Here is a 20968-nt window from a genome sequence, read left to right on the forward strand (position 1 = left end):
GAGAAAGATCTTTTCTTTACTTTTTTATGCAGTATAATAGAGGTATACTATTACACTAATATAATACTAATATATACAATATAATACATTATATGTAGGCAGTAAATTTTTGGATTATTTTTACTTTCTTCTTGGTATTTTTTGTATCATTAGAGGTATTACAAAATAAAATAAACAAACAAAAATGATAATATCCAGCTGGTACCCTTGGACACTTTTGGAATCTAAATTGGTGTCAGTTTTCTAGGGGGAAATTGGGCAATACGTAATACACTTTCTGGCCTAGGAATTCCACTTCTAGGAATTTATCCTATAAAAATTACAAATAATAATCCACATACACATATATACACATATATATACATATACATACAGGCATATTTATTAAAGTATTATTTATAAAAGAAAAAAAATTGGAAAAAACCTAAATGTCATCAGTTGTACTGTGGCTGACATGAATAATGGAATACTACACAGCAAGGAAAAAAGATGCTACACAGAAAGATCCTCTTGGTGAGGGCCCTGAATACCCTGGTGAGGAGTCTGCACCCTACGGTGAAGGGGAGACACGGAAGGACTGTGTTTCAGGAAGAAAACCCTGAGGGCAGCACAGACTGGGGTACATCCATGGACCTGACTGACCTCAGGCTGCCTCCAAGTTAGACAGAGGCCTGAGGTCTGGAGGGAGAGGAAGCCGGAACGTTGGGCAAGGTAAAAGAGTGAAATCCCTGACTCCTAGCCCTAATTGTGCAGAAAGAGCCTGATGGAACAAACCAACTGTGTAAAGGCACAAAAACGAAACAGATTCTCAAAAACTATGGCCCTGAAGGATCAGAGACACTTGGATTCTCAGAAGGACTGGAGCCAGGACGAGCAGGGCTGGTCCCTCTGATTAAAACGTGACAACCATGAACCATCTGTGCAGGAAGAAGAGAGTCGGGGGGGTGGGGAGTGCACGTGTGTGCACGTGAGACAAAGAAGGGCGGGTGGAGGGGAGAGCCAGGGAGAGCAAGTCCACAGCCCAGGCCCAGGGGTCTGCAAGTCCACCGGGAACCAGCTCCCCGGTGCAGGCCGTGGCATTGTAACCCCTCCTCCCTTGACCATCTCATTGCTAAATTATGTTCATTTGGCAAAAGGACTTGAGGCTCTGAAACGAGATGCTGGTTCCTCTGAATCACAGAACGCCCTGCCGACGCTTCTCACACGGCGATTACTCATGCTCTGTCCTGGGCAGCTGCCACCAGCTGCCTTGTCTTGTCTGAAGCCTCGTCTATTATTCGCATCGGCCCCCACCGTGGCCTAGTGAGAGTGCACGTGGTCACCTTGAGAGCAGTTTTTAAAAACCAGCAACAACATTCTACACTTTCTATAACCGGCACAGAGGTTGGCAATGGGCCTTGGCCACCAACCTAGATGTCCGATGAACATTAGGCGATGCACGACTCAACAGCTCTCCCCGTCCACGCTAGGGTTTTAGACACCAAGGGTCTTGCTTCACTGCTGGGAGACGTTTCTAGGACTTAAGAACTGGGAGTCAGAATCAGACAGCCTGCGTTTAAAGGCCAGATTCCCTTGTTAACTAAAGGACCTTGGGCAAATGCTTATTTCTCAGTGCCTAAGTGCCCCATCTACGAAACAGGAAGGCTGGCGGTAGCACTGTGTCCACAGGGCCATGAGCAAAGGTAACAGTCAACAGGCACTGAGTGCTCTAATAGGGCAGGCACTGCGCAAAGGCCTGCCTCATTTAATCCTCAGAGCAACCGTATTCTTATTCCCATTTCACAGCTGAGGAAAGCAAAACAGGGAAGTCAGCAGGGACTGGAGCTGGGATCCAAACCCAGGCAGCCACAGTCCAAAGCCCACAGCCTTAACCAGAACCGCCGCCCACGTAACGTGCTTAGCACAGCACAAAACACGGCAAGAACTGCCTAAGGTCGCAGACATAGTTTGAAAACCGAAAACACGACGCAAGACCAAACAACAGCAGCAGCACCCACGGCAGCAGCCCTCGCTGCCCGGCACAGTCCTGCTGGTTCATTCGTCTAGGAGACACTCCCTGCTCACGCTCGCACTGCCTTCAGCCTCTCAGAGCAGAAGCCGAGTCAGGAACTCACCTGCAGGAAGCACTGACACCCTTCATTTCCTGCCAGAAAGCCTGCCACAGTCTGGGCCCGGCCATCAAGGCCACCACAGGGCCTCAGCATCCTCATGCCCCCTCTTCTGCTCACACGAGCCCATCACCCACTAAGGCATCCTCCCTCCTTTAATCCAAATGCCGCCCGAATGCTGACCAAGCTCACCCCTGACCTCCCATCAGAACACTTTCTTAACTGATGATTTGCCACCCTTCAACATTTTGCATTTTAAAACCCCATCATCTGGCCCAGAATGTAAGCTCAAGAGCATAGGGGCTGTTTTTCCATCTCTGCCGCCCCCAAAACATCTGCTCAAGCAGCCCTGTGACCTGCACTCGGGGTGTCAGCTACCAGATGACACACTCAGTTCAAAGACGACTACACACGAAACAGATAAACAAGCTTCTACTGCAGAGCACAGGGCACTACACTCAACGTGTTATAGTAACCTATAAGGAAAAGAACACGAAAAGGAACATTTGTGTGTGTATGTGTGACTGAAACATTACCCGGTACACCGGAAATTGACACGACATTGTAAACTGACTGTACTTCAAAAAAAAAGGTTCAGTGATCGTTACAAAAACGAGCACTTTCCGGATGGGTGAGACTCGAGTACACGTGTGCTGTTTCCAAGTAACAAATGACGCGGTAAAAGTGGCCGTGAGTGGTTCCATCTCTTCCTAAGAAACCACGCGGCCGGCCCTCGGGCAGCACTCACCTGCCTCCCCTTCCTCCTCGCCCAAGCTCAGCACCACGATGCAGACGTGCTTCCTCAGCTGGCGCGTGTTGGAGAACTTGCGGCCGCACTTGCCACACTCCAGGCTGCTCGGCGTCAGGCTCCTGCCTTCCTCCGGGGCCCGCGGACTGCCCTCGCTCGGCATGACGATGTTCTCCGCCAGTTCCTCTTCGGGGCTGGGCTTCTTGGTGGACCCCTTGGGCCTGCCTCTCTTCCTCTTCATGACCGAAAACTCTGTAAAGGAAACAAGAGGGCACCAGGGAGTCACACGAGGAGACAGCGCAGGGCAGGCCCTCAGTTCCCAAGTGTGGAAATATCTTTGGTTTCACGGGGTGGGGGGTTTGTTTGTTTTTGTTTTTTAAAAAAGAAAAGTCTGGGACCAGCGTTCTAGAATTAATAGCTGCACACAATCTTTAGTGCTCATATCTTTGCATCTCCACCCTATTATATGATCAGCTCCGTAATAGCGCGATTTAAGAACATCATTTTATCAGAACCTTTGCACAGGCTTCTCCTGTAGAGCAGGATTTTAAGTTGTGACCCTCAGGCCCCAGTTCACAAATCAGGCTCCTTACGAGCCCTCATTTCCATTTAAGTCCAGTTCTCAGAAACTGGTTAAGGACTACTTCTCTGCAAAGGGTTCTCCAAGGACACTTAGCTTTTCACGCTCTTAATGAGCTACACAACTATCCAGACCATCTCAAGGCATCATAATTATTAGAGCCAAAATGCTCTGATGAAAAAGAGAAAAAATCATTTCAACCTAAAGCCACAAATTATAGGACTAAAAACAGCAACAATATTTTTCAAGTTTCCTAGAGACCTGCTGATTTAAATGTCACGATCAGAGCTGCTTCAGAGCCAGTTCCAAGCCACTTTTCAACTTGTATTTCTTCATTAGCATTCATCGTTAAGGCATTCATCGCCAGCATGAAGGTGGGAGTTGAGGTGGGTGAGCGGGGTCAGGGAGCATCGTGCTGTTGCGTGAGTGTGGGGCAGGGTGGCCTAGGTGATGTGACTTGAGAGGTACCGGGAGGAGGCAAGCAGGGGGCCACCTGTGGAGCGCCATCTGTCGGGCCACGGCGCGGCGTGTCAGCAGCCCTCTGAACCTGAACGCCAGGGCGGAGGAGGGCAGGCTCCTAGGTTCCAGCACCACGATGGGGGCCTGGGCACCTGCGGAATCAGGGCGTGTTCAAGGTCCCTGCTGCCCTCTCCAAGGCTCTGGCTCTCCACAGGAAAGCAGCAGCCACACTGGCCACTGCTACTGCTGTGAGGACCCTTTCAGTGGGTCACTTGTGCCCCCAAATCAGACAGCAAGGAGAGCCACAGGGGCAGTGGAGGAGGCCAGGGAGGTTCTGGAGCAAAGCCTTCGGGAAAAGAGCAGCAGGACAACGTGGGCTCTGGATGCAGGAGCCGGCTCTGACACGGGGCCCCAGGAACTCAAGGGATCGTGTGCCAGAACCAGAAGTCGCTGAGAGGTGGGGAGATCCTGCAGGAGCAGTTTCTGCAGAGCTGCGGTGCCAAGGGTGGGTCACCTTGACTGAGAGATGCAGACCAGGGTCGCCCTGGGCCAGGGCGGCCAGCACGATGCTGGCATAATCAGTGCCTTCCCTCTGTGTCACTGGGCATGTCGGAGATGGAGGTGGGGATCAGGGACGGGGAGAAAAGAAGACTGAACAACAGGAAAGCCAACCAGGAGACAGACAGAACAAACAAGGGCACAAGACCCTCGGCTCCCCTTGTCGGCACTGAGGCGGCTCCAAGGGGAAAGAAAGCTGTGTAGACAGGAGGCCCGGCCGACGTGTATGGGGGGCTGGCAAGGGAGGTGAGGAAGGAACGTGCAGAGTGAGGACAAATCGTTCACCTCAAAGCCATGAAAACTTTTCTCTTTGTTATCCTTTACAGCAGTAGGCACTTGTGCAGCTCACTGAAGCAGCAATTGCTAGTCAGAGAAGCAGAATCAGTGGAGGGGCTGACTAACACCCACCGCATGTCACACCCACTGAGCTGCAGACACGTGTTGCATAACAGTTTGCGGAAGGCGGTGGCCTGGGCCCACCCCCAGCGACAGAGCCCACACCCTGCCCGTGCAGACAGAGGCCCTCCACTGAAATGCCGTGTGAAGGTGAAGTGACTTTACCCAAAGAGAGGCCTGGCCTGCGCCCTCAGCTCCTGGAGGTGACCTCTCCAGGCCCCGGGAACGTCCTGCCTGACAGGAGGGCCTATGATGTATTCCAGCTGCTCGGCAGCAGGTCAGATCATTTCCGAGCTCTGCATGAACTGGAGAGTGGAGGTCTTAGTCTGACCTCCAGGAGGAGCTGGAGACTGAGGGCCAGCCATGCGGGCAGTACGTCACCAGGACCCCCAAAAACTCTGGACATAATGGGTCGGGTGGGCGGCCCTGGATGGAAATACTCGAGCCCTGTCGTGTAACGTCGCCTAGAAGGCAACGACGTCCAGGACTCCACGGGGGACAGCGGGGGGCCGACACCCCCGTGTCTGGGACCCCTGGTCCCCAACCTCACCCATTCACCTCCCCCTTTGGCTGGTTCTGACCTGGACCCTTTCTGTAAAAAACTGTCATCATGAGTATAGTGCTTCCTGAGTTCTGGGAGTTGTTTTAGCAAATTCTCGAACGTGAGGTAGTCCTTGGGCCCCCCAAGTTTGCACCTGGCTGTAGAAGTGTGAGCGGTCCCTGGGGCCCCCCGTGTCCAGCTGGGGTCAGCAGTCTTGGGCAGGTGTGTCATTTATGCAGAAGGTGTGCAGTTCACCTCAGGTTCACAAGCAGTGTGACAGGGTGCCCAGCGGTCTCTCCCCAGAGACATCCAGGGCAGGTGACAGGTGTGACTCCACTCGCCGCACAGCAGGCACACAGCAGGTCAGCCAAACACCAGCACTGTCTGTGCGTCTCTCCCCGCAGACAGGACTCTGTGAAGGCAGGGTCCTGCCCTGGTTATTTTTGTCCCCCAGCACCTGAGCCTGCGCCCCCACCCAGCAGACACCCCATGAATCTTGGTGAATTAACCCGATTCACCTGCTGTCAAGGAAGAAACTTAAAATCAGCCCTGAAAGCTTTGGAAAACCTCTGACACGACCATGACAAAACTAATGTTACATCTTGCTGCATCCATAATGCAGATCCTCAAGACCAATTAGTTAGCAAAAAATGAAATATTCATAAATGAATTTGGAATAATTTACACACTGAAAATGAGCTGCTGCTGTCAACTACCCACGCGGTGCTGCAGAGCGAAGAACCCTAGAACTGGGCGAAGAACATCCTGTAACTTCTAAGTCTGAACAGAGGACTCTGAAACTCCTCTTCCTCCTCCCTGAGTTCCTTTACTCAGTAGTCACTGAGCTCTGCAGGTTTTGTCCCGAAGATATCGGTGCAGTAAACACCCTCTCCGTTCACCTGGCCCCTCTGTCACTCTGTGCAGGACCTCAGAGTCTAGCCCTCTGCTCTGGTCTTGCTCAGCCTCTGCCCCTCGTCTCACTGCCACTTCCTGGCTCTAGAACTTTCCATCATTCTTGATGACTTTGCCCCACAACTCTCAAGCCTGGCCGTCTAGGCCCGTTATCCCATGATTCAACCCTACACACACAGACACACAGACACACAGACACACAGACACACACACACACACACACAGAGCAGCGTGTACGCATGCCCTATCCCCCCGCCCCCCGCTGCTCAGGGCGATGTTCCAGACCTCCCTAAATATGCAGGGGCGACACCTGTCTCTTTCTACCTCTCTGTACTGTTCTAGTCCCCCTGCCTGTGACTACCTCCCGCACCCCTATCAGAACCCAAACCCCAGCTCAAACTCTAATGTTCCAGGCCCAGTTCAAGTCTCAGCAGCTCCTCCACGGGGCCGTTCCAGCAGGGAGGCCGTCCCCCGCCCGGCTCGCAGTTACAGCGTGAGCACCACGTGCACGAGTCACCCACACGGCTTCCTGGCTGCGTTTCCCCTCCCCCACCTTACAGCATACGCCCTGAGGTCTGAGCTGGCCTTTTAAGTCTTAGGTCCCATGAGATCTCGGACAGAGCTGCAACGTAGTTGACACTTAATAAAGAAATACACACGGATCAGTCATTTAATAATAGGAAAAGAAGTATTTCAAAAACAAGTCAGGTTCTACGTCCCACGTTTCCAACAGGAAGAAAGGGACGAGTCACAGGGCATCTCAACCTCGTCCCAAGTCCACAGTCTGGGGACAACTTCCTCTCAGTCAGGAAAGTATCCCTGCTGAGCCAGGGCCCAAACTAGGAAGGGACAGAAAGAATCAGCCAAATGTTTTTTAATTTAATCAAAAGACAGTGTGAGCATCATGAAAAAAATACCTCAATATTATCAAAAATCTAATAACACAAGCCCTTTATTTGTACATCACTCAAGTGTGTGAGGCACCTTCCTAGCTATTATCTCACTTTATTCTCATAAAAACCGTAAGAGATGGATGTAACAAATATAACTCCTCAACAGGAAAAGAAGTGAAGGGCCCAACGTTCCAGGGACTTGGCACACTTTCCAGAACTTGCCGCTGAGCTGGCAGAGCGGGGGTCTGGGCTCCTCCGTCCCCGCCAGGTCCCTGTGCTGAGGCCCGTGGCCCTCGGGTCAGTTCTAGACACGGTAACAGTAACGCGGCGAGGGTGTGCACTGCACGGGAACGCCAGCTGGGAGCCACACCAACCTGAGTCTGAAGCCCTGCGAGCTTCAGAATCTAACGTGAAAAATAACCCCCAGACTGCCTCTCTTTCACGGAGTCACTGTTAATGAAAGCAGTCCATCAAAACGCTGAGCACAGCCCTTAGGGGAGGGTGGCCGGACGGCTGCAGTCCCTGGTGTTCTGACTTGGACATCTCTCTGAAGACACTATTACCTTCCCAGCCCGTCCACCGTCAGAGTGTGTGATTCCTCTACGTACACACATTCTTGTTCATTAAGGCACTCTTCCCTCAATCTCTTCATTCTGAAACTTCACACACCGAAAAAAGCAAGACAGAATTAGGGGCATACAAATTCCATTCTGCCCAAGACAGCAGATGAAGCCAGCCGCCTAGCTCTCTCCCTGCAGCTCAATCTCCAGCCACATCAAGTCGAGAATTTAGGAAGATCCTGAAACCCTAACACTCCCAATCCTGCTCCCAGCGGTTTTACCAGCAGTAATGTGGAAACGCCACATAGACAGGAGCCACAAGTAACTGCCTGGCACGTGCATCTCAGGCAGCAGCTGAGCCCCCCATGAATCTCCTCAGCAGATCCCTGAGAGAATTCCCGCTCTACAGAGGACACTGAGGCTTAAGAAAACTAATCAATTCACCCCAAGACACAAGTGGCAGACCTGCTATTTGAACCCAAATCTATTTGCCTTAGTGAGTGAGCCTCCCCTCCCTGTCATTTCAGTTAACATCAGAGCACAGAGGTAGCAAACTTTGACCTGTGCTCTGAGTTCTGCAGGAAAGGGATGACAGTGTCACCAGCCACAAGCCCCAGTGTGACTCGACTCCCAGACTGAACAGCAGACGGACACACAGGGAGGCGGGAGGGCTATAAGGGCAGCGCGCACGCGCCATGGGCTAGGGTGTTAGGTATCACCATGTATGCGTCTCAGAAGCTGTTTTTCTTATCTCCCTTTAACAGATAACAAAGCCACTTGCCTAAGCCCCCAGTGGGGCCTCCGTGGCCAGGGTGCAGGCTGAGCCCCACGCAGGCACACAGGGCGCGGTGGGGCCCTGCGCTCTGGACCTGCCCGCATCAGCCCTGGGCGCATTCTGGCTCGTCCACCCAGAGCAAGCCTGTAATAACGCCTCGGCCCAGAACGAAGGCATCTTTTGTCATCCACACAGAAGCACCTTACGTGCCAGAACAGTCATGACAGGGAAGCCCCAGGATGAGCCCAAGACGGTGCTCCTTCCACGGCCCCCTCGCTGCTTCCCAGGGCAGATTAGAGAGCTCGGGGTTCAGCGGCGACTGGGACAGCGTACAGATGCCTGCACACGCTCAGAAGGCCTTGACTCGTGGTGAGTGCCCAGAAGAGATCGCACAGAGAGTTAAAGTTAGATGCCAACCTCCTTTTACCCTCAAACTACTCTCTGCTCCCCCTCGTCAGCAGCCCAAACTTAATCCCAGAGAAGCACCTTCCTGCTGCACCGAAAAGTCCTCTTCGTCCAAAGGCCATCCGCCAGCCAGGAGGCAGACCCAGCAGGAACAGTGCCTGGACTCGCCCCGTCCTCTCAGCACCCACACAGCACCCAGGCACGTAGCAGGTGCAGTTACGGAATAAATCAAGGAGGGACGGGACAAGAAGGAAAACATAAAAAGAAGAGAAGAGTTCCTACCGAAGGTCTGAAAGGGGAAGATGATGGAAAAACCAAACGCAGCTCTCAAGAGGCCCATGTAAATCCCTCCTCAAGTAAGTCCTATGTCCCTGCCTCCATCAGGATGAACAAGTATGCACACACACACACCACACACACTCACCCACCACACACACAGACTCCCCCACTTACCCACCACACACAGCCACACACACAGGCACAATCACACACTCACATGCACACATGATTTTATGCACTCATATGTACACAAAAAAGGGAGAATCAACTTGGTCCATTAGGGAATTTTTTCTTGGGACCAGAGCCAGAGATTTGATTAGGAAGAAGGGAGAAAAATGAAAGGTTCCTTGGCAGACCACTTTCTACATGAGCGAAAGAGATTAAAAGGCTATAAAATAAACCAAGGGATTTAGGAACCTTCACGTTATAAAGGGAGACCGAAATCATAAATCAATTACTACTCAGTTAAAGGTTTAATTAAACCATTGCAAGTATCTCTCAACTTAAAATGAATTGTGAAGGTTAAACTTGAATGGAAATCATTAGAGAGAAACTAAGCTTCTAGAAGTTTCAAATTTTATGGACTTGCACAAAGAGGAAAGGAAGGACTTTGAGTTCTTAACGAAAGACTTTTGAAGAAATTTTCTCATATTAACAGTATAAGTTTAATTAAAGTCTTAAGAAATATTCCTTAAAATTAAATTACACAGGCAACTAATCTTCCAGTACACACAGACACACACACACAGAAAATGTATTCAAGAAGAACTTACATCAAAAGTAAATTAGTTAATAAAAGGAAATAACTTTTTTAAAAAGTTTAGTAGTAAGAGTCTGATTACACCCAGAGTCGCACAAGAACATGCAAGCACGCTGGGCCCAAAGCTCACTCTCCAACTGACCAACTAGATCATCTTGCGCGTGTTGTTCTAACTTCTCTGGTCTCTGAACCACTTATTCCTCAGTTATAAAATCTGGGTATCAGCAAGGAAATAGAAGACGCGAACGACACTAAGACCAACAAAACCTAACACGTGTATATAGAACATGTCACTCAACGGCAGCAGAACAGAAATTCTTCTCAAGTGCACATGGAACATTCTCTACCTTAGACCACATGACAGGCCATAAATCAAGTCTCAATACATTTATAAGGACTGAAATTAGAAAGAAACCACAGAAATAAATTTGGGAAATTCAAAAATATATGGGAATTAAATGGCACTCCTAAATAATGAATGAGTCAAGGAAGAACTCCTCAGGGAAATCAGAAAATACATTGAGATGGAAAAAAAGAGAAGAAGAAAGAAAACACAACCAAAAACGTACAGCATGCAATGAAAGCAGTGCAGAGGGGGCAATTTAAAGCTATAAATGCCTAAGTTAAATAAAGGAAAAAGATTTCAAGTCAATAGCCTACTTTCCAACCTAAGAAGCTAGAAAAACCGGAAGCAAACTAAACGCAAAGCAAGCAGAGAACAGAAATAATAAAGATTAGAGTGGAAAGGGAGAAAATAGAATACAGAAACACAAAAGAGAAAACCAACAAACTGACAAACATTCAGCTAAACTCACCCAGAAAAAAAGAGAAAAAGCTCAAATAGCTAAAATCAAGAAAGAAAGTGGGAACATTACCACTGACCTTATTTTTAAAAAATCAAAACAATTCTAAGGGGCTACTATGAACAACTGCATGCCAACAAGTTAGATAACTGATGAAACTGATTTCCTGGAAAGATATAAACCACTGAAAAAAATTCAGAAAGAAACAGAAGATATTAACACACCTGTACCAAGCAACTAAACTGAGTGAGTCATCAGAAATCTCCCCACCAAAATAAAAGGCCCAGGACTAAACAGCTTCACGGGTGACTCCATCAAACATCTAAGAAGAATTACTACCAACACGTCAAATATCTTCCAAAAATCAGGAGAGGAGGGAATACTTTCCAAATGATTCAATGAGGCCACGAAAACCCTGATTCCAAAACCAGACACAAAGACATCCATGAAAAATACCCCAGACCAGCATCTACGAATACAAAATAAGTATCTCCATCAAAATACGAGCAAACTCAGTAAAAATATATTTCAATAATAAACATGAAATAAAAACAGCCAAACAATAACCAGGGGAGCCCCTGACCTGCAGCCCCACCCCGAGAGAACCGTGAAGAGTGTTCTACAAGCAGAGAAAAGAACCCTGCTGAATGGACGGAGCGCCGGCGACTGAGGAGCCGGAGAGGGGGAAGCATGTGGGTAAATCTAAATGGGCACTTACTGCATAAGATAATGACTATAAAACACTGTGAGGTTTAAAGTTTCTATAGTTTTTTTAGGAAAAGTGTTAACATCCTCTATATAGTGAGATTCTAAAAATCAATAAAAAAAAATAGAAAAATGGATAGTTGATCTGAATGTCAATTCACAAAAGATGAAATGTCCATTAACCAGGAAGCGTGGTAAAACTCACTACTGACCAGTAAAATGCAAATTAAAAAGATATACCACTTTCTGATCTATCAGATCAGCAAAATACTCTTTAAAATCTAATATCCTTGGTTGATGTAGTTCTGAAAAAACAGATCTTAGATCCTGGTAAGAATGTAAGCTGGTACAACTTCTTCCAAGAACACTGTGATAGGACCTAGCAGACTTTTAAATGAGCACACCCTCTGCACAAGCAGTTCTTCTAGGACAGAGTCAGCATAAACACACAACGTGCAATGGTGTTTCCAGCAATATTCACCGTGACCTTGTTTAGAGTGACAGAAAGGTGCGGAGAAGCTATATGTCATCAAGAAAGAAAAGGTTAAGTAAATTGTGAATTACCCATAGAAGGAAATGTAGGCAGTAAAAAGAATTAGAAGACACACTGGAATTATGTAAGTGGAAGGCTATCCAGTATATATTACTGACATTAAAAAAAAAAGATGCACAACATATATCATGACCTTATTTTTGTTATTAAATAACAAAGCAACAACAGAGTTCACAGGTTTACATACGCATACAGAAACGCCTAGGAGCACGCTTACTCGGCTGCTGGCAATGTCATTTCTAGGAACTAGGAGGGATAGTTAGGGAAATGTACCTTCCTCATTTTATGCTGTTCTAACATTTTCATGGCAAGGCATTATTACTTTTGTAACTGAAAAAAAAATAAAGTACAAAGGAGTGAAGTCACTTCTCTGGTGGGTTTACCCACACAGCGCTTGGCCCAGGAGAAGCACCGGTGCGCGTCTGGAGGAGCGAAGGGAGCTTTACAGGAATGGGCTCACGTGCCACAGCCTGGAGGAGAGAGGTCTGGGGTCCACAGGGTCTGCTCACTGTCACAAGGCCCGCGGTACCAGAGGAGGAGGAACAGCCCCCAGTGGTGGATTCACGCTGCCAGGGACACTGCAGAGGAGGTGAGAGGGCTCGTGCTGGTCAGAAGTGTTTCCAGGTCTGGTAAGTTTGAGGAACTTTAGTTGGATGAAGGGAGACACTGAAGCTTCCCAAGTGAGGGGTGACTGGCAGAACAGAACATACCCTCCGGAAGACAGAGGGGCAGCAAGGCCAGTGGTAAGAAAACAAGTGACAACAGATGTTTCCACCAACACACGAGGAAGGGGATGGACCCTGAGCCAGGGCCCGGGCAGGACCTGGGACAGCCTAAATCCCTTCCTCAGGCAGGCCCTGGCAAGCAGGAGACAGGGACAGAGGAGCGCACAGACAGGAAGCACAGACTGGGACGTGTCTGTGGGGTGATGGGGGCGAGATCCTGGGGAGAGGGAGGAGCTCAGGGCGGCGCCCTGAGCGAAGGTGGTATCTTCCACTAACATCGGTGAGGAGAGAGAGGGCAGAAGCCAGACATGCTGTACCCTAAACAACACTGACGCACATAATCCCATGTGAAATTCCATCTGTTTATTATTACTGATTCATTTATTACTGATACATGAAATGAAAAATTCAGATTATTTTATCCTTTATTCACATTTCATTTTAGGAGGAAGAAAAATCTTAATAAGCAAGGATGAATAAAAAGAATGAAGAGCTTGGTAACAGCCTCTCTGAGTTCTCCGCGTGTCAATCCATATGGCATCCATCCGCCATGTGAATTTTGCAAGAGAGATTATCGGCTTTATGGAGTTTATAGATGGTCGATCCCAGAGGCGGGTATACAAACATTCAGAGTTCTTGACCAAAGCTTTGGTTCCATCTGTCTGCTAAGCTACACTCTTTGGAAAGCCAAGGCCCCTTAATCGCTCGGCAGGAAGGTGGTCGTGGTGAATTCGAGCCTCCTGACGGGGACAGCATGGACGAGGCTTCCTCACTCCCAGACTGGGCAGCACAGGGAGGGGTGGCTGAGCTCTGAGCCCCTGGCACTAAGTAGATTCTTTTCTGCCCCCACCTTTACTGAGGCATCATTGATGCATAAAAACTGCATATTTAGGTTTACATCATTTTTTAAGGTGTGCAGGATGGTTTAACGTATGTATACACTGTGACATGCTTACCACAGTCAAGCTAACAAACACATTTACCACCTCACATAATAACCATTGTGTGTGTGTGTAGTGAGAACACTTAAGATCTACTCTCTCGGCAGACGTGAAGTATGCAAGACAGTATTGCCAACTACGATCCCCACGCTGTACATCAGCTGCCTGGACCTAACCTGAAACGTCGTGCGCTTTGAGCACCTTCTCCCAATCCCCCCCACCCTCTGGAAACCACTGTCATGCTCTCTGGTTCTGTGAATTTGGCTGCTTTAGATTCCATACGTAAGTGAGATCACACAGCATTTGTCTTTCTGTGTCTAGCTTATTTCATATAGCATATGTCCTCCAGGTCCACCCATGTTGCAAATGGCAGGGTTTCCATATTTTTTACAGCTGAATAATATTCCTCTATGTGTGCAGATCACATTTTCTGCACCCATTCATCCCTTGATGAACACAGGTTGCTTCCGTATCTTGCCCATTGTGAATGGAGTGGTATTTCCTCATCTGCGGGGATACTTTCCAAGAGCCCCCGTGGATGCCCAAAACCACGGAGAGTACTGAACCCTTTATCTTATGTTTTCACCGATGCATGTATGTCTACGATAAAGTTTATTAATTAGGCACAGTAAGGGATTAACCACAATCACTAGGAATACAAGAGAATAATTATAACAATAGACTATAATAAAGGTTACGTAAGTGTAGTTTTTCTCTCTTGCTCTCTCTCAGAATATCTTACTGCACTGACTTGCCCTTCTTCTTGTGATGACATGAGATGATAAAATGCCTGTGTGATGAGATGGAGTGAGGTGCATGGCAGGCACTGTGATGCGTGTTCAGCTACTACTGACTTGCCAACAATACATCAGAAGAAGGACCACCTACCCCGGGTGATCCTGAGTCACAGAGCCAGGACAATGTCTATGGCTGGATATTGATGGGTGAGGATCTGGGGTGGGACAGAATGAGAACAGCCCTCAATTTATAATTTATGAATTGCTTATTTCTGGAATTTTCTATTTAATATTTTTAGACTAAAGTTGACCAAGGGTAACTGAAACCACGGAAAGAAAAACCACAGATGAGGGGGGATTGAATGCTGCAGTGGGCATAGCGTGTGGGTATCTCTGAGATCCTGATATCATTTCCTTTGAACATGTGCCCAGAAGGGGAGCTGCTGGCTCATGTGGTCGTTCCATTTTTCATGTTTTAGGGAACCTCTCTCCCGCTTTCCACAGTGGCTGTACCAATTTACGTCCCCACCAACAGTGCACGGGGTTCCCTCTTGTCCCCTCGCCAGCACTTCCTACCGCTTGTCTTTTCGGCCACAGCCATTCTGACAGGTGTGGGCTGACAGCTCACAGGGGCACTGACTTGTGTCTCCCTGGGGATTAGTGATGTCAAGCACCTTCTACATACCTGTTGGCCATTTATGTGTCTTCTGTGGGAAAAGGTCTATTCAGGCCTTTTGCCCATTTTCTAATGGGGTTATTTGACAGATTCTCAGTGCCTGACAACTATCTGCCCCCGCCCCCCCCCCCGCCTCCTCCTCAAAGCAGAGAGCAAAGGCTGAGATGTGACCGTGTGCAACCTGCCACCTCCCCTGCTCCCTCTCGGGGGAGAGGACAGACTGGCCCCAGGGCTGGGCTGGGGCGGAGGAGCGCTGCGGGCAGCCCACCCGTGTCAGCGGTGACAGGGCAAACACGACCTGCCCCTCACTTGCTGTTGCTACTTTCAGAGGCTGGATTCTCTTAGTTTTCACTTCAGGCCACTAACAGTAACGGGGCGAAGGGCTCCTAACTTGCCAAAGACTCAGTCCTCCGTCAGGCACATTTCTCTGGGCACCCTGGGCGCGGCCGGAGGGGCTCATGAACCAAACCGCTCTTCGTCTGGAGCCGCTCCTTGTTAACGGTGTCAGCCAGATGATCAATAAGCCAGCCTGTTTAGAAACGCCACTCTAAGTATTCCCGGGAAAGAGGCATTGGATTATTAGGGTGGCTAATGAATCCTGCGGCAGGACATTCACAGCCACAGACCTTCTGCACAGAAGACTGGCCGTTACCTCTCATCTTATAGTAGCTTTGCTTTTTTGTTTTGGGGTTTTTTTTTTTTTTCGGTTGGGAGGGTGGGGGGCTTTTTCGGTCTCTTATTTGCAGCTGTTCCTCCTGTACCGTGTGTCTTCTCTGTCTGCGGGGACCTAATCACAGCGCCTGGATGGTTTCCCTAATCCTCCACCTGGGGCGTCTGACAGCATGCCGTGGGAGACGTCTGGACCCTGCAGACGAGACCTACCTCACTCCCAACATTGACTGTGAACCTGAGGGATGGTGTGAACCAAAGTTTGGCGACATGAATTCCTTGTTTCAGGGATACGTGATCGGTCCAGCAATGCTGCCCCTAAGACTACACGCATTTATTCATGACGTGTGTGATCGTAACAGCTTCCCTATACTGTCTTCTCTGTACCAGGCATCATCCTTGGTGCAGTCACTATATTCTTTGACGTAATCCTTACAGCCCCCCTGGAGACAAGCAGATCGATCTTCATTTTTCAGAGAAGCGAAGTGAGGCTCAGAGAAGTCATGTCATTTACTCAGGTAACACAGCTAGTAGGTGCTGGAACTGATTAAACCCACGCCTGTCTGACCGCAAGCTCATGCTCTCTACCCTGCTAGATGGTGCCACGTCCTCTCATTCATTCATTCATTCACCCATCCATCCATCCGACAATCAGGCACTGGAGAAGCACCTACGGGGACCGGGTACAGGGACGTCAAAGACACAGTCTTATTTGAGCAGATCTGTAACTAGAAGTTCTCGTGACTTCTGGTTGGAAACTCGGATCTTCTGGGTCTCTAGGCCAGCCAGACAGAGAATCAGAGTCAAAGCATCTGAGAGCGAATCAGCACCTTCATCGCTGACAGGCACACCCGCGGGCGTGGCGCCCGCACCCCACACCCTGCGCCCCAGCCCCCTTACCATCTCCGCTTCTGCCTGGGTTGGTGGGTTCAGGGGTGCTCAGAGGCCTGAGGGGAATGACGATCTCATCCACATTAACTCCTTCTTCGGTGTGCTTCTCAGAAACGTGGGAGAGGAGCTCCGACTGACTTGGTGAGAAAAGGTTACAACATTTGCACATGAAGATGGCTGTGTTTTCTGCAAAGAAAAGAAAAAAGCAAAATATGTTATTTCACCAAAACAATGATTACATCTAATTGCCAAAGGAAAATACTAAAGCTGCTCTTCTGAGTCGCCAGACTCCAACCAACGGTGTCCCCCTCGCAGACGCCACGCGGCCGCGCAGCTCACCGCTAACTCCAGGTGGCCCTGGCTGCCAGGAAACTCTTCCTTCAGGATTTCAGATCCTCAGTCCTCCTGGGTCGTGTCTACGATGGACCTCCCTGTTACCCGAATCTACTCAAGAGCCAAGATTCAGTACCAACATGGCAAAGTGAAAACCGAATATGGAACCTGAAAATTCATCCAACCTTCAAGTGAGTGAATGGCGTTGACAACGTGAATTAGCCTAGTGAGACCCATTCAAATTAGGTGCAAGGAGGAAATGACCAAAACTGCATTTCTCAGGAGCCAGCACACCCTTCGCTGGCTGGCACAGGAACCGAGAACAAGGATGGGAGTCTGTTGCTTCTTCAAGTCACTTTGTTCCTATTTAAAGTATTATCCTCGTTCACATTCACTAACAGTCCGTTATGTTCATCCTGTTATGCTAGGCAAGAAGACATATGGAGGGGACACCTAATTTTTGAGTCTGATAAAATAATTATAGGCACATATAGGAATATTAAATTTAGGATCCAATAACAAAAGCTAGATTTTTTTTCACATTTACACTGAAGGGAAGAATGGGTATGATGGTGTTGAAGGGCAAACTTCAACTCCAGCCCCTAAATGTGGCAAAGTTGGCTGACCTGGGAGCAGTGGTGATGATCTCCAGGTTGCAGAGCTGAATCGAAGGGCAGGTACCGTGCCTACTCTGCAGGGGAACACAGCAGGCACTTGGTAAACCACTCCCTGATTCAATCCAACCCTCCACCCACCATGTGCTCTGACCCTGCAGCTGCAGCAGCTGAAAATCTGCGCCCGCGCGGCCCAGCTCCCTGACCCCCGCCTTCACCAGCCTCACAGGGACTCTGAGCTCGGCCCAGGAATCAGACAAGGGCTCTAGGCCACTGACCATCTGTCAGTGTGAACAGATACAGCCCTCTTCCCCTCTCCTCACCCCTACCCTCACTGTCAGCCGACGACCTTGCTCCCTATTTCACCTGAAGCAGCCAGAAGACAGCTCCACGAGCTCCCTCCGCCTCACCTGTCCTTCCACCTGCAGCCTCACCTCCCCCTGGCAGCTCCTGTTGGAGGCGGGTGGGCCCAGTGCGGCACTGAGGCTGTGTGCGTGTGGCGTGGGGAGCAGCGGGAGTGGTCCGCCCCGGTGCGGGCAGGGACGTTGTTTAGAAATGGCAAAAGGCAAACCAACATTTTAACACAGTTACTGCTTCTATATTTTCTAAAGACAGTGCATCCTTAGTGCCTGCACCTGGGAACACTGCTCCCACGGCCTCACCCCGGAAGACACTGCACAAAGGGCAATGCAATGGCCTGTGTGCTCTGAACCCCTACCTCTCCCACCTTCTCGGTGATGTCAATCCAGCAACTTTTGCTTCTCTCCTCAGATCATCGATTCTTCCCTCCTTCCTGGTCTCTGCCTGCGTGCTCCTGTTACTCCCATCTCAGAACGAAACTCAACAAAAATCTCTCTCGATCTCCACTCCCTCACTCTCCCCGACCCCACTTTTCTCCTCTTCACAGCAAGGCCAGAAACGAGATGAGAAAGGAAGGCAGGAGGCCAGCACGACGTTGCCCCAGTGAGGACAGAGCCCCCCAGGGCACCAGAGTCACAGAAACGAGACCCTCTCTGCGTTGAAAGAAAGGGTTTCTCCAGTAACAAGCAGGTGGAGTAATGACCTAAGAGAATTCTTTCCTACCAAATAACACAAGAAACAGAAATTTAACAAAGCAGAACATTGTTTCATCAATGAAAATTTCTCATGAATACTGTCGATCGATATTTTATTTCTTTTCAAGAAATGCTTTATTGCTAAGGAGCCCCAAATGCATCCAGAACAAGAGGAGAGTGCAGGGGTACTGTTTCCTTTATAAGAGGCCGTGTCATTTTCAACATGCTTCCTGCTGATCCTACAATGACCGTACAATTTAGGCTAAAGGGGTTTGTAATCCCCATTCCACAGGTGAGGAAACTGAGGCTGAGAGGGGAGGAGCAATCTTCCCAAGTCAAAGCCCAGACCCTCTGCCCCCTGCCTTTGCCATGGGCCACATCTGGCTAGACCGTGAGCTGAGTGCCTCCCAGTTAGAGCTAAAATGCTGATCACTGTAGCCGACCACGCCTGAAACGAGAATCATTACAGAAAGCACAAGCCCCAGATCGTGTGTCAGTGTCCTTCTCAGTCGTTTCCGTGTCCACAGAGCAGCGGCCATGGGGTAGCCTCCCCAAAGGCACTGCGGATGCAGAGGTGAGTCAGGTCCCGCTACAGAGGAGGCCACCACCCCACCACAGAACAACTGCATCTTAGGGGTCTTACTGAAACTACCCCGCAGCGGACCTGGAAGTATCCCTGACTCCGTTAACGCTTCCAGGAGAAAGGGAACTCTGACACGTAACAGAGCCGAACTCCTGGGCATCGGAGGGTTACTGCGAAGGGCCTTCTAGTTCACAGGCACACCAAGCACTGTCTGGGGGCCAAACAGATAAAACTGCTTTTGCATCTACACATCACAAAGCGCTGGAGACAGCAGTAACTGACCCGACACTGCCCGAAGGCCTGAGGGACCCAGGGCGGCACCTGGCTTTGGCCACCTGCTGTCAATCAGCACATTTCCCAAATGACCACTGCGTGTCCCGCTCCAGGTCTGGAGTCCCCAGGGTGCAGGCGGAGACAAGCACACGTGATTGAGGATGAATGTCACATTAATGGAGTGCTCAGTATGCGGTGGAGACTGAGATGGGGCCAGGATCTGGGCTGCGATCACAGAAACCAGGTTCCGGGGAGCCTGGCTCTCAGCACCGTTCCTGCGGCACGGGTGAGCCAGAGGTCGGCCTCGGAGACGCTCGCTCAAGACTTCCCGTCAGTGGTTCTACATGTCGAGATCCTGCCTTCAGAGTCACCCAAAATGCCACCGAGGACGGTGCACAAAGATGCTTGGCACCGAGGTTAGTTGTGATGGCACGTTCCAAGAACCCACTGTGTGCTCTGCAGCAGGCAGATCACAGCCCAATGCCCGGGATAAACTCCATGGAGCCACTGAAAATCGCATTTTCACAGGACCCTGAATGGCACAGAAGATGCCCATAACAAACGCTCAGTTCTGTAGGGTGGGACACACCACTGCTTGGCACGCATGTGACTTCATGACTAAGGGAGAGACGTTATTTACGAGTGGGTGGATGGACGAACAGACGGCCAGGCTGAAGGAAACACACCAAAATCCTGACTGCGGGACTCTTTTTTTGTTGTTGTTGTCACTTAGAGATTTCCCACAATGAGCCTAGATGAATGCTAAACACCAGAAAGACCGCTGGCGCTCCTGAGAAGCAAGGTAAGGGAAAACACAGCGGCGAGGACCCAGTTCTGAGTGATGAGGGCCGGCGGCTCCAGATGGCGGCCTCTGGTCAGAGGCTGAGGCCCCCAGCCTGGCACGGGGGGCCTTCAAGGAGCGGGCGAGCCAAGACGCGTGCTGCAGATCACAGACACGTGGGCAGGGGGAAGGCAGCAACCCTTGGCTCAAGTGCTCAGAAGGTTTCCGGGAGGAGGCATGAATGGACCTTAAAAGGCAACCAGGGGCTGGACTAGCGGCTCTGGGAAAAGTACCCAGACTCCAGCGTGCACCAGGCGTGGGCTCCAGGCCACCGGCTACAACATGACCTCATGCCCCCCGCCCACCTGCTGGCCAGGGCACATCCTCCCCGTCCTACGGGTATGGGACAGGGGTTCAGAGAGGCTGCCTGCCCCTCGGCCACACCGCCAGGAAGTGCAGGGTCAAGGCGGGACCCAGCTTTACCTGACCCAGGCCCAGGGTCTCCACTGTGCCTGGTGGACCTTCCCGGGTCAGGAAGAGAACACAGCTACACAACAGCCGGCAGGACCCCGAGCGGTGCCAGTGGCTGGGCTCTGTTTTGCTACCAACAGCGCTATCTTGTGTTTAAGAGCAGGCTGTTCGGAAGCCCCGGCAG

At 50.0% G+C, this 20968-nt stretch overlaps 1 protein-coding gene across 3 annotated transcripts in view; it reads right to left on the reverse strand.

The window, feature by feature from the left end:
- ZFAT (zinc finger and AT-hook domain containing) overlaps positions 1 to 20968 on the reverse strand; it is a 136518-nt gene that overhangs the window by 96230 nt on the left and 19320 nt on the right. For all 3 annotated transcript variants that reach the window (XM_015242409.3, XM_072949753.1, XM_072949754.1), the window contains exons 2-3: positions 16684 to 16860; positions 2857 to 3108 (exon numbers count right to left, since the gene is read on the reverse strand). In XM_015242409.3, coding sequence (XP_015097895.3) covers positions 2857 to 3108; positions 16684 to 16860 — 429 coding nt within the window. The remainder of the gene's footprint in view (positions 1 to 2856; positions 3109 to 16683; positions 16861 to 20968) is intronic.

Source organism: Vicugna pacos, chromosome 25, assembly GCF_048564905.1.
Source record: "Vicugna pacos chromosome 25, VicPac4, whole genome shotgun sequence".
In the NCBI taxonomy this organism is placed as follows: domain Eukaryota; kingdom Metazoa; phylum Chordata; class Mammalia; order Artiodactyla; family Camelidae; genus Vicugna; species Vicugna pacos.